The 11,553-nt window shown below is 49.7% G+C and overlaps 4 protein-coding genes across 10 annotated transcripts in view; 2 read left to right on the top strand and 2 right to left on the bottom strand.

Moving 5' to 3' along the window:
- Nucleotides 1–1,073, top strand: part of ier3ip1 (immediate early response 3 interacting protein 1) — a 1,359-nt gene extending 286 nt beyond the window's left edge. Inside the window, exons 2-3 of the mRNA XM_029837750.1 lie at nucleotides 89–190; nucleotides 384–1,073. Coding sequence (XP_029693610.1) covers nucleotides 89–190; nucleotides 384–439 — 158 coding nt within the window. The 3' untranslated portion in view covers nucleotides 440–1,073. The remainder of the gene's footprint in view (nucleotides 1–88; nucleotides 191–383) is intronic.
- Nucleotides 1,074–1,926: 853 nt separating this feature from the next.
- LOC101074928 (haloacid dehalogenase-like hydrolase domain-containing protein 2) lies at nucleotides 1,927–4,811 on the top strand. 3 transcript variants are annotated; one of them, XM_029837736.1, is made up of 11 exons: nucleotides 1,958–2,025; nucleotides 2,596–2,734; nucleotides 2,810–2,946; nucleotides 3,028–3,130; nucleotides 3,246–3,351; nucleotides 3,424–3,508; nucleotides 3,632–3,797; nucleotides 3,869–3,919; nucleotides 4,004–4,067; nucleotides 4,255–4,372; nucleotides 4,504–4,811. In XM_029837736.1, the coding sequence occupies exons 2-10, from the start codon at nucleotides 2,645–2,647 to the stop codon at nucleotides 4,365–4,367; spliced, it is 915 nt and encodes a 304-aa protein (XP_029693596.1). In that variant the 5' UTR covers nucleotides 1,958–2,025; nucleotides 2,596–2,644; the 3' UTR covers nucleotides 4,368–4,372; nucleotides 4,504–4,811. The 3 variants fall into 3 exon arrangements, with proteins under 3 accessions (XP_029693598.1, XP_029693596.1, XP_029693597.1); XM_029837737.1 differs by having other exon boundaries at nucleotides 1,959–2,025; nucleotides 2,596–2,708; XM_029837738.1 differs by lacking the exon at nucleotides 2,596–2,734 and having other exon boundaries at nucleotides 1,927–2,025.
- On the bottom strand, nucleotides 4,390–9,127 carry katnal2 (katanin p60 subunit A-like 2). Of its 4 annotated transcripts, XM_029837719.1 has the most exons (16): nucleotides 8,919–9,127; nucleotides 8,353–8,423; nucleotides 7,995–8,158; nucleotides 7,875–7,908; nucleotides 7,635–7,737; nucleotides 7,460–7,561; nucleotides 7,313–7,384; nucleotides 7,096–7,173; nucleotides 6,764–6,862; nucleotides 6,251–6,314; nucleotides 5,942–6,060; nucleotides 5,766–5,857; nucleotides 5,542–5,649; nucleotides 4,866–5,028; nucleotides 4,662–4,764; nucleotides 4,390–4,595 (listed from the first exon to the last, which is right to left on the bottom strand). In XM_029837719.1, the coding sequence occupies exons 1-16, from the start codon at nucleotides 8,967–8,969 to the stop codon at nucleotides 4,447–4,449; spliced, it is 1,572 nt and encodes a 523-aa protein (XP_029693579.1). In that variant the 5' UTR covers nucleotides 8,970–9,127; the 3' UTR covers nucleotides 4,390–4,446. The 4 variants fall into 4 exon arrangements, with proteins under 4 accessions (XP_029693579.1, XP_029693580.1, XP_029693576.1 ...); XM_029837720.1 differs by having other exon boundaries at nucleotides 4,390–4,764; nucleotides 8,996–9,116; XM_029837716.1 differs by having other exon boundaries at nucleotides 4,390–4,764; nucleotides 8,919–9,042.
- Nucleotides 9,128–9,213: 86 nt separating this feature from the next.
- Nucleotides 9,214–11,317, bottom strand: sigmar1 (sigma non-opioid intracellular receptor 1). Of its 2 annotated transcripts, none has more exons than XM_029837746.1 (5): nucleotides 11,055–11,197; nucleotides 10,811–10,953; nucleotides 10,542–10,690; nucleotides 10,119–10,211; nucleotides 9,214–10,045 (listed from the first exon to the last, which is right to left on the bottom strand). In XM_029837746.1, the coding sequence occupies exons 2-5, from the start codon at nucleotides 10,942–10,944 to the stop codon at nucleotides 9,816–9,818; spliced, it is 606 nt and encodes a 201-aa protein (XP_029693606.1). In that variant the 5' UTR covers nucleotides 10,945–10,953; nucleotides 11,055–11,197; the 3' UTR covers nucleotides 9,214–9,815. The 2 variants fall into 2 exon arrangements, with proteins under 2 accessions (XP_029693606.1, XP_003976901.2); XM_003976852.3 differs by having other exon boundaries at nucleotides 9,218–10,045; nucleotides 10,902–10,953; nucleotides 11,055–11,317.
- Between the last annotated feature and the right edge of the window lie 236 nt (nucleotides 11,318–11,553).

Below are 11,553 nucleotides of genomic sequence, written 5' to 3'. Positions count from 1 at the left end.
TTTCCCGCACCATGAAGCTCGATAAAGGGGGTGTTAAAGGGACTAAACGGCCCGTTTTCTCCTGTTTGGTCTGTCTGTTGTTCTGCAGTCGGTTGGGGGGTGGATCAAGGAGTCGGGGGCTTCGGAGATGATCCAGGAGTCAAAGCCCAGATTCTCCATCTCATCCGCTCGGTTCGGACCGTCATGAGAGGTTGGGAAGTTTCTGATATTCATGAAATAGAGTCAAAGTTCCCTTGGAGCAGTTGAGTTGGGAGGACGGCAGGTCGAAATGATGCTGACGTTCTCTGATTCTGAAGTTCGGCTCCATTCAAATCTAGTCTGATCTGATTTGATTAACTTATTAGATCTAAAATCCATTTTAAACTACTTTTTTCTTCCTCTAGTTCCATTGATAATTGTGAACTCGGCCTCTATCGTCCTGCTGTTGGTGTTTGGATGACAACAGGGCGGTAAAATCAAGCCAACGACCACATGTACCAAGGAGCAGAACCATCGTCATGGCAACAGAACCCACGGATGATAAACCCACGGATGCTCACGACTGTCAGCCGCTCGTCAGCGCCGCAGAAACAGAACAAAATGAAAATGTTGGTGATCCACTGTTCACTCTTTTTAAACACGTGACACCGAGATGATGATGATGAACAGTATGAGCCAACGTTTTAGGTTTGATAAAGATGGAAAATGTTACACAGAATAGTTTATTTCTCATGAACTGGGATGTAGTTTAAACCACAGAACTCCAGAGGGAACGCATGGATTTGGACATATGATCCACGAAAACAGCAACATACCGACTGTTCTTTCTTGAAATAAATTATTAAAGTTGTGTTGCCTTTAAAAAAAAAAAAAAAAGATTTACACAATTCAGAAATGAAATGTTTGACATTTTGTTTAAAATATTTATACTGCAAATGTCAGAAGAAGCCGGAGTGTAGCGGAAGCTGCTGAGTGTGAACTGAAACGCTGCGGTGCTGCTCAGTTTATGAAGATAATCCCCATATGTTGTGAATTATCCAGCATATTAATCCACACAAACATTTTTATTAACGTTACTGTTGTTTCTATCCAGAGATGGGAGGAAAGGGGCATCAGCTGGAATTAGAAGCATATGTTTATCAGGGAGATTTATTTGTTTAAGCCACTGTGATCTCTGATTAGTCTGAATTTATCTATCACAGGTCCAACGGAACGTGACCATCGGCGTGTTTCTGCATGTCAAAGTGACCAGAATATATTAACAAGCCTTCATTTTCTATACATTTACTGGTTGTTTTGTTTTAAAGCTCAGTAAATCTGCAGAAATGCTGTATTGTTTTTGTGTTGAACCAAGTATTTGATAAATGCTCCGGTTTAAAATTTAAAATCCTCAACAAGGACAATGGACAATGAATTTTAATTTTATATATTTTACAAGAGCCCCCTTACAGTAGAAATCCACCAGTTTATCAAAACCATTTGTCTGAAAGAGATTCAAAAGATTTCACATGAAGATGTTGTCTGGACTCGAGTGTCAGATTAACTCTCGTGGGCTAAATAATCATTAAAAAACAAAACCAGCTGAAAACAGGAGAGGAAAAACTTGTAAAAAAGGGGATTTGGTCTATGTTTTGTCTGGCATCGTGCAAACAGAAGGTTATTATGGTTCTGGTAATACTTTCCATATTAAATCTATCTGAAAACCCACTAATGCCATCCATCTGCTCAGGATGCAGCACATATGTTTTATTATAATGAGTGATTAAGTGGTTGAGGGTAACCCTCTTATCTGATTACAACATGACGGAGAAATCAAATAATCGTGAAGAAAGTAGAGTGTTATTAAAAAGGGGAGAGTGATGTTCAAACATGTTTTTCAAAAAGGTTTAAAAAAAAAACAAGTAAATCTGTGGCCAGTTATTTATTTGGGCTGTAGGTGGCAGCAGAGAGCGACTGCAAAAACAAACGATTTACTGGCTTTTTAAAAACGGCGAAGAAGAATCCGAACCAGGAAGTGAATGTCAGCGCCGCTCGGGTTTTGATCAGGTGAGGACAGAAGATGTCTATAAAGCACAAGATACATGAAACATCTTACGACTTTGAGACAAGTCAGTGTTGAAATAAAGTTCTTAAGTTTACTGACGAGTCCAGTCGAACGGGACAACAGTTGGACCGAGCGGCAGCTGGAGAGAGATGCTAAACGATATTAGCGGTTAGCCTCTGTGTGCGGAATTATTCTACATATTTAAGGTCAATATAATGGGACAATAAGCATCCGCCGAGTAAGAGTTTCAACTCTATCGTTTTACCTGCTATATTTGATATTTGAAACAAGTGTGTTGCAGCCTTGATTTGCTCTCAAACGCCTGCAGAGCTCGCTAAGCTGAGGCTCTGAGTGTTTAAGCCGCTTTGATACTTTGGTTGAGCATTAAAAGCATTAATTGTACGCTCACATTGATAACTACACAACAGAACCAAATCCAAACATGTCTAAATAATAGAGGATCACCTCGGTCCAAATGCAATCAAACAATCCTCAAATCTGGATTCTAGGCAGCAAGTCAGACCTTTGGAGGCTGAACTGTTCAATAATCCGCTCAGTTTGCTCTGATACAGGTTTGAGCAGTAATCTGAGAGATCCTGACTCTACCGATGTGATTTATGAATGGTCGATCTCTCTGATGGCAGAAGACGCCTGTTCAGACGGAGTAAAGCTCCATTTCCAGAGCGTGAGGGCGCCGGCTTCCATCTGAGCGTAAAGATCAGCCTGTGGGAAACCACCGTTATTATTGAGGCACTTTAGGTTTTGACCAAACATTTCCCATCTCAGCTCCTGCAGACCTCCTGCTGTCAGCTGGTCTCCATCATGGCGAGCAGACGGGCTCTGAAGGCCGTTCTCATCGACCTGAGCGGAACTCTTCACGTGGAAGACACGGCTGTGCCTGGAGCGCAGGAGGCTCTCCGCAGGTGGCAACGCTTCAGCTTCCTGCTGCCACGGCGGCGTTGCTCACCTCATTCTAACATCCTTCCCTCTTCTCCTGGGTCCAGGTTACGGCAGGCGTCTGTCGCCGTCAAGTTCGTGACCAACACGACAAAAGAGTGCAAGAGAGACTTAGTGGAGCGTCTGCGGCGCCTGGACTTCGACGTGCAGGTAGAACTTCCAACACTGAAACGTTCCACCGACCAGCTCACGTGCACGTGACGGGACGTGGCCACGCGGCGCTCCCCTCTCGAGTCCTCGGCTGATATCTGACGTGACGCCGCAGGAACGAGAGATCTTCAGCTCACTGAGTGCTGCCAGGAGTTTGCTGGAGCAGCAACAGCAGCGGCCGCTGCTGCTGCTGGAGGAGAGCGCGCTGGAGGACTTCAGCGGTGGGTTCCAGGAACCACTGAACCATCCGTAGCGTGAAGGTGTTGTTCACCAGCCGGCTTTTCTCTGTGAAGGCGTGGACACGTCAGAACCAAACGCCGTGGTGGTGGGGCTCGCTCCGGATCACTTCAACTATCAGACGCTCAACGAGGCCTTCAGGTGATCCACTGTTTGTTCCTCATTTAGATCTGGAGTGATCCTGCTCGGATCATTGACTCGGCTCAGTTCTGCTCGTGGGGCCCGGTGACGTCTGCTCCGAGCCTGAATTGTGTTTGATCCCAGACTGATCCTGGACGGCGCTCCTCTCATCGCCATCCACAAGGGCCGCTACTACAGACGTAAGGACGGGTTGGCCCTGGGTCCCGGGCCCTTTGTGACGGGCCTGGAGTACGCTGCCGACTGCAGAGCCACAGTGGTGGGGAAGCCAGAGAAGACCTTCTTCACACAGGTCAGGCCCAGTTTCCACCCGTGAAGATGAAAAGTTCCGCGAGTCACGAAGCTTCTGGCGTCTTCACGCAGGCTCTGTCTGACCTGGGCTGCAGCCCGTGGGAAGCCGTCATGATCGGAGACGTAAGGACACGTGAACCCGGAGCCTCCGGCTTTACTCGCCACCACCTCGGGGTCACTCTTCTCCCGTCTGCTTTGTTGCTGCAGGATGTCCGAGACGATGTGGGCGGGGCTCAGGATGCAGGAATGCTGGGAATTCTGGTCAGAACTGGTAAGAAGGCGGCGGACGTCGCGTCTCCATCGCCGGCTGTTTGTGGTGTGAATGTGTTAGCTGAACGTTAGCATCTCTGCAGCTGATGTCATTTCCTGTCAGTTTAAAAGGAGCCAAAGTTGTCCGTCTTCTCCTTCCTGTTTGACTGGAACGCTGCAGCTTTCACGTGTTTGCTTTGAGCTCTCAGGTAAATACAGGAAAGGAGACGAGGCTAAAATCGCCCCCCCGCCCCACCTGACCTGCCCCAGCTTCCCTGAAGCTGTTGAACACATCCTGAAGAACCTGCTGTTGGTAGAGTGAGCCAGGTAAGTTGATGAGTTTAACGAGGTTTAATAATGAGCGAAGCCCGTTACTGAAGACGGCTGCAGAGCTGCGAGCGTTACGACGACGCTGCCGACTGGTACCGACTCTCCCACCACGCATATTTGTCCTTCAGGTTTCTGCACGAAGGTTTGCTGCGCGACATCACTTCCAGGAAGTCGGCAGTTGTCACGGACTCCAGCTGGACGGTTGCCACGTCGACGCCTCCTGGGGGGGACAGAACGTGAGCGACGGATGGACAGAGGGGACAGGACGGCGAGGACGCGGGCAGACCTTCGTCATGTGACTCCAGGGCGTCAAAGATCTTGCGGACGGACCTCATGGCGGCCTCCTTACAGACCAGCCTGATGTCAGAGCCAGAGTAGCCCTCCGTCTCCTTGACAACAACATTTAATAGTCATTAAATAAAGTCTTTAAAAAAAACATTGTTGAGATGAGTTAAAAGTCTAATAAAGTGATGAATGAGTGAAGCTGGACCTCTGCCAGGGCCTCATAGTCCAGCTGGGTTTGGAGCTCCAGCCCCCCTGTGGAGCTCCGTGGAGGCAGCCAGTGAGAGATCATGGTGCAGCGAGCGCTCCAGGACGGGAGCCCCACCAGGATCCTCTTCTCCAGCCTCCTCAGCACGGCCTGGTCCAGCTCCCTGATCATCATGGTCGTTACATGAATGAATGAATGAATGAATGATCGATCGATCGATCAAGTGTGTTTGATGTATAAAAGAATCTATCAGCTGTAATTAAAGACACCTGCCAACAACAATGGTCTCAGGTCTCTTCTCCAGCATCTCTGACACGTTGCTCAGCTCAGGAGAAGCTTCCTCAGTCAGTCGCCGTCTGTCCGTCCGTCAGTAATAGTCATGGGGGGGTGAAAACCAGGCGTCCTGGCTCCCCCTTGCCGTAGCATTGTGTCAAGGCTGGAAGGACCAGACCGGGATTTGAACCCTGCTCTCCCAAACCAACGTCACTCGTCTGAACCGCTGATCTATCCAGCTGACAGCAGCTCACAGGCGGAACATCAGATTTATGTCACCACCTGGTCTCAGTGACAAGTGTGGGATCTATTTAGATGTATTTATTTATCATTTGATGTTCATTCATGTCAGTAATTGCCCCAGGTGCGTGTGTGTGTGCGTGTGCGTGCATGTGTGTGTTACCAGGGCAGGTTGGAGGCAGCCAGCACAAACACCAGCTGCTCTGAACTCTTCAGTCCGTCCATCTGAACCAGCAGCTCCGCCTTCATCCTGCGACTCCCCTCATGTTCTCTGAAACATCAGAAGGTTTGTTGTCCCCTCAAACGGTCGTCATAGCAACAGCCCTCAACAGTTTCAGCAACACATCTGCCCCTGGGGCAAAGGTCACGCTTCAGACATGAGCTCACCCCCCACCGCTCCCTCTGTGGCCCATCAGAGACTCCAGCTCATCCAGGAAGATGGTGGACGGAGCGTGGTACCGGGCCAGCTCAAACAGAACCTGCACACACACAACGGGTCGGGTTGAGGCTCCGCGTGAAGGCCCGGGCCCAGGTGAGGGTGAGGGTGAGGGGGCGACACCCACCCGGACCAGTTTCTCAGAGTCTCCTCTCCACTTGCTGGTGATGCTGGAGGCTGAGATGTTGAAGAAGGTGGTTCTGCACTCTGCAGCCACGGCCTTGGCCAGCAGCGTCTTCCCTGTTCCTGTTGGACGGTGGCGCCGGGGAGACAGAAGGACACGCTGAAGGTTGCAATAAAGCTGCTGCAGACACGAGCGGCTGAGGTCGGTGCAACCAGCAGAGCTGCAGCACCGGCCGGGAAGCTGCCGTTGAACTCTGAAGATCACCGACGTTCACAACAAGCTGCTGAGCTTCTCTGAAGGACAGAGTCTCACCTGGGGGGCCATAGAGCAGCAGAGCCTTCCAGGGGGACACGATTCCTGTGAACAGCTGTGGATACTGTCAGAGGAGATGCAGATCAGACACGGAGAACACGCGTGTGCACAGCAGCCTCACACGCTGCAAAGATCACAAATTACTCTGAATTTGAGGGCAGTCAAATCTGCACATTGACCTTATTCCCCTCACAATGAATAATAATGGAGACGGAGCTGGGGGGCAGCCACATCCGTCCTCATCTCACACTGGAAATGTCAGGAGGACGCAGACGACCTGCTGTGGTGTCACCAGAGCGAGCACGTTCCACGCACGTGAGCGTGTGTGTCTGTCACCTGTAGCTCGGTGCAGAGGGCGAAGGCTGTGTCTTCTGTCCGTCTCTGGGTCACGTTATGCTACATATCGACTTCCTGTCAGGGAACCGGACTGATCGCACCTCCTGCTCTGCCTCTTTAGAGGAGACGCTTTCACAATCGAAGCTGAAATGGCAGCAGGTCCAGGCAGCAACGCACCTTAATGGGGTAGACGACCGCCTCTTTGACTAATTTCTTGGCCTCTTCCAGGCCGATGATGTTGTCCCACTGCACGCTCAGGTCATCCATGTAGATGTCCTGTTGGGGGGGGGTGACACGCTGATGGACTCGTGCTTATGTTGAAAAGTGTCCTTTAAAATCAAACATTTCACACAGGAAACGGAAGCGAACAGAGGTCAGACATAAGGAGCTCTGCTGCCCCCTGGTGGACACTCGCAGCTCCTGCGTCTGCTTCGACTTCAGAGTGTGTGTGTGTGTGTGTGTGTGTGTGTGTGTGTGTGTGTGTGTGTGTGCGCGTGTGTGTGTGTTACCCTGCTGATGACTGCAGCCAGTTCACTCATCTCACTGCTGGTTCCACAGAAGCCACTCAGAGGTTTCAGCAGTCGTTCCTTAAACACATCACAAGAGCTTTAACCAGCATCAGGATGCTTTTCTCATCTCTTTGGCAGCTTCGTGTCTCGTCACAAATCGTTGCTGCATGTTTGTTTCTCAGAGGCATCGTGTGTTCAGATGTGTGTCTGTTGGTACCGTGTGATCAGAGCTGCCAGCTCTTCCTCCGAAGGTTCTGCCTTTTCCCTCCGTCCTCGGGCCCTGAAGCAGCTTTAACAACAGTTCCAATGGTTGAATCATCTCATCCCGATTGTTCTGGTTAAAACGTGTAAAAGTGGGAATTACGTGGAAATTTCCTGTTGGCAGCTGATCCGCAGCTGCACCTGTGATGGAGGAAATGTTGAGTCCAAAGTCTGAAGAGTCGGGATGAGCAGAGGAACTCTCCTCCTGGAAGACAAGAGCCCATCGTCATGACAACAGATTTGTCTGGACCATAGTGTGTGTGTGTGTGTGTGTGTACAGGTGTGGGGGAGTCGGTGGTCCTGGTTCTGGTCCTGGTTCCAGACTGGCGTCTCTGGTGGCAGCTGATGGTGGGGAGGCGTCTGTCAGCTGATTTCGGACCCCTGCGGGACAGAAGTCACATGATCCAACAGCGTTCTGACATTAGACAGGAGGACGTTGTGAGGTTGGACTGAGAGAAAAAGAGTTTCTCTGAAAACATGGTGACGTGTGAAGGTCAGCAGGAGAGAAGAACCCTCACCTCTTCTGGGGAACACCTGCTGTCCTGCTGTCACCTGCAGACCAAACACTCATCAGCTGTGTCCAACCTCACCTCCGGTCTCCAGGCTGCAGCACGTGGAGCTGCCGAGTGTTTTGATACCTGCTGTCACTTTACGGACGACTTTGGGAAACTTGTGGAACTTGATGTAGTGATAACTCTCAAACTCCAGCAGCATCATCTCCAGGTCCACGTTGTCACACACCTCAAACTTCCTCACTTCACCTCTCGTCTCCCGGTCCAAGGCTGCTGCCGTGGCAACGTAGCTGAAGACACAGAGATGGCAACAATAAAGGCCGACAGCCTGAGGGAACAAACCGATTTAGCTGTGGAACGTCAAGACCCACAGGCGTCGTCCAACCTGAGCTGTCCTCTGTCAGTGTTCTCCTCAGTCATTCAGATCAACATCTTAAACATCAACATCTTAAAGTCCTGTGTGATCAGGTGCTTTCATACTGACCCTTGACCCAGCAGGTGCTCGTAAATGAGGACGAGGAGACTCTTCTTCCTCATCTCAGCCTTCATCTCATCCTAGAAAACAGCAGCAAAGAGCTGTCACCGAAAACACGGCAGCTGCGCTTTGCTCAGAAATGAAGTTCAATAAGACATTACAGACGTCGGAAATCAACAGATTGTGAAGTGAGTTCAAGGGTTGTGCACTAAAGACCCTTTTGACTGTGTATGAAACAGTCCAGCACCTCCACAATGTTCCGCTAGAGGGCGACAAGCTGCCAAATCAAGAAAGGCCAGCGCGTATCTAGGCAACAGGAGACGCTCGCTAATTGTAGCTCGAAACGAGGCTCGCTTGTGAAAATGAGCCAAATCTCGTCCTGAAACACGTGTAAAATAGGCTCGCAAACACATGCATGTGTGCTACATTGACGTATATTATCGATGTTAGCCGCAAAGGTTAGCTTAGCCTCCGACATCGCTAAAGTTACAGTTTTCCGCATGTTTGCTCGTTAAACATTATCAGCGACAACAACTATCACGCCATTTAATATTTTAAATCAAAGAACCTCTCACCGCCTCTCTAACTTGGTGCGCAACTTTCATACTTTGATAGGAAAATTCCATTTGGTGAAATAAACGACAACCGTCACTTTCCTGCGAGTTTCGCCTGTTTCTCGTCCCGTTTGTCCCCTCCGGGCTGCCGTAGCGACAGTGACGTACTGGGCCCGCCAAGAAATCGCTTTCAAGATGAGACGTTTTGCTTTAAATCGACATTTTTTGTTTTTAAGGGGGAGGAAGCCAATTGTGTGTGTTCAAACAAGTGCAACACAAATATAAAATGCACGTTTAGATCCGAATGAATGAGCCATTCAAAGTTTTCCTTGTTTTATTTGTGTGTATCTCCACAGTTTGACTTTTACAAATACAGAACCAACTTCTCACAGGTCGATTGTGAATATTGAAGGTTTGATGGATTCAAGAGCATCTGATCATTTTCCTGATCACCAAGGAAAGTGAGTGTTGTACTTAGTGTCAATCATCGGGTTCTACCTTAAAATGCTGGTTGGGCTCAAGAAAAAGAATTCAACCCATTTCACCAACAGATTAACCAAAATGTGGTGATCAGTTGAAAGACACCTTTGAGGTGTGAGCAGAGTCTGAAAGAGCCACTGAAGAGGCGTTGGATGACGTTAGGACTGTGAGCAGTGAGGATGGAACTGATCCTCTGAGGTCTTGATGTTTGGATGGAACAGCCAGGAACCTTCTCCAGGCGGGTCTTCAGTTCAGGTTCGAGTAGGACGACTCACAAAGTCAAACTCAGCCTTTAGTGTCAAGAGCTTAATTAAACAATTCAACGCCTCGCCATTTACTACTACATTTCTTTTAAAACACTCCACTTTTGAATAAACCTGCCCAGGAGACGCGCCCCCTCTCCACAGGGGCGTGGGTTCCAGTCTCAGCCCGGAGGCCTCAGAGAACGCCGGCCTCGGCCAGCAGCGTGCCGGCCTCCAGCAGCAGACTCCTGGCGTAGACCCGGACGGTGTAGAACATGGTGAGGAAATCCTGCGTGCTGAACAGAGTGTCTGCCAGAGCGAAGCCCAGCGTGGACGGGATAAACCCTCGGCCGTACTCCACCATCCACGTCCCAGCGCTCCACTGGACTGATGTGGCCTCGCCAACAGCGTGCACGATCGTGTCGCCTGAACAAGGAGAATGAGACTTCACCCGGAGACACGGCGTGCTTCACTCAGCTGTGACGGATGGAACCCTTACCAGGGTAGAATATGTCGCTCTTGGTGGTGCCCTCCTTCCACTGTCTGAAGGTTCCAGATATGACGGTGTCGGAGATCTCAGCCCAGTAACGACCTGACGCAGCAAAGACGGAGACCATCACACTTCTCTATCGACTCATTAAAAAAGCCCAAAGAGACAAGCTCCAAGAGGGGATGTCCACTCACATGAAGGGAATTGTCCATTAAACTGATCCAGGACTGTTATGAATGTCAAACATGGCAGCATTAACAGGCAACTTTAAGACTTAAAACCACTAGAAAACCCCCGACGACAGCCTCAGATCCGCCCCCCAGTGCTGCTCCCCTGTCAGAGTGTATTTTCAGCTCACTGTTATTATAAAATGCTCTCCTGGAACCTGCCTGGGGTTGTGCGGCTGTTCCAGCTCCAGCCGCCAACACTCACCTGAGTGACCTCCTGTGTCAACAGCGGTACCAAAGAGCAGCAGGTACTCGGTGAGCGACGCGTGGAGGAGACACATGGAGCCCATCCAGCCGCCGGCGTTCACAAACACCCACTGCAGCTCCTCGTCTGGCAGGATGTGGCCCGGGTACCTGGGCAGGTGAGGGCAGTTAGGGCAACAGAAGAACCAGTGTCCACCAGTCCTGCTTTACTGCTTCATCATCACCATCATTCATCCACAACATTCACGGAGGATCACTGTAAAAACCAACCATGTTCGTGCAGAATCTCTCAAACGTTTGATTGCATGACCTAAAAAGAGCAAAGTTAGCGGTTCGGACTGGCTGCTGAGCCCAGAATCACCTCTTCCTGAGCTCCACCACCACCTTGGAGAAGGCCTGTTCATGGTCCTGTCCTGAGAACACAAACAGTTACTGTCTTTCAGTTGGATTATAGCAAAGTCCACTTTGGCCCCGACCCACATGAGGACGCACCTCGTCACAGAACCGGACCCACCTGCGTACTGTTTAGCCAGTTTCGCGATGTCCTCCCTGTTGAAAACGTACTGCTTCGTGGCCATCCAGTGTCTCAGGAGTAAGACGACCAGGACAGCGGCTGTAGCGAACAGCAGCAGCTTAAAACCGGTTCTGAGCGCGGACATTTCCGAGACTAAACCGCAAGAACCCAGAAAGAAACGGAAAGTCGACGACACACAGGCAGCAAACACGCCATCAGCAGAGCAGGTGTGGGTCCAAACACTTCCTGATCACGCAAGCGGGAATAAGATTATCAACCAATCAGAGGACAGATCACACAAAGGGGCGGGACAATGTTCAGGGTTGCCAGATCGCTGTAAAACCCCTTAAATGGCTTAACTTTATTTCACGTTTTTACTAAAAAGGGTCTCTTAAATACTTATTCTACAAGTTCACATTTTAAACTGACAGCATAATTTATTCATTTGTGTCTTTTTTCTTGTGTGTCTTTCACGTTTTTAATGATTAAAAGGTTTGTT

Source organism: Takifugu rubripes, chromosome 6 (genome assembly GCF_901000725.2).
Source record: "Takifugu rubripes chromosome 6, fTakRub1.2, whole genome shotgun sequence".
NCBI lineage: Eukaryota > Metazoa > Chordata > Actinopteri > Tetraodontiformes > Tetraodontidae > Takifugu > Takifugu rubripes.
Note: the sequence above shows the minus strand (reverse complement) of the source record. Positions and strands in the feature narration are given on the sequence as shown.

Coding starts and splice junctions, on each gene's coding strand:
- LOC101074928 (XM_029837736.1), top strand. CDS start 2,645: ATGGTCGATCTCTCTGATGGCAGAAGACGCCTGTTCAGACGGAGTAAA. Junction 2,735..2,809: donor GCGCCGGCTTCCATCTGAGC/GTAAAGATCAGC, acceptor TTCCCATCTCAG/CTCCTGCAGACCTCCTGCTG. Junction 3,798..3,868: donor AGAAGACCTTCTTCACACAG/GTCAGGCCCAGT, acceptor GTCTTCACGCAG/GCTCTGTCTGACCTGGGCTG.
- katnal2 (XM_029837716.1), bottom strand. CDS start 8,969: ATGGAATTTTCCTATCAAAGTATGAAAGTTGCGCACCAAGTTAGAGAG. Junction 8,159..8,352: donor GAGCACCTGCTGGGTCAAGG/GTCAGTATGAAA, acceptor CTGTGTCTTCAG/CTACGTTGCCACGGCAGCAG. Junction 5,650..5,765: donor CACAGAGGGAGCGGTGGGGG/GTGAGCTCATGT, acceptor CTGATGTTTCAG/AGAACATGAGGGGAGTCGCA.
- sigmar1 (XM_003976852.3), bottom strand. CDS start 11,199: ATGTCCGCGCTCAGAACCGGTTTTAAGCTGCTGCTGTTCGCTACAGCC. Junction 10,691..10,901: donor GTGGTGGAGCTCAGGAAGAG/GTGATTCTGGGC, acceptor TCACCTGCCCAG/GTACCCGGGCCACATCCTGC. Junction 10,046..10,118: donor GAGCGACATATTCTACCCTG/GTAAGGGTTCCA, acceptor CTCCTTGTTCAG/GCGACACGATCGTGCACGCT.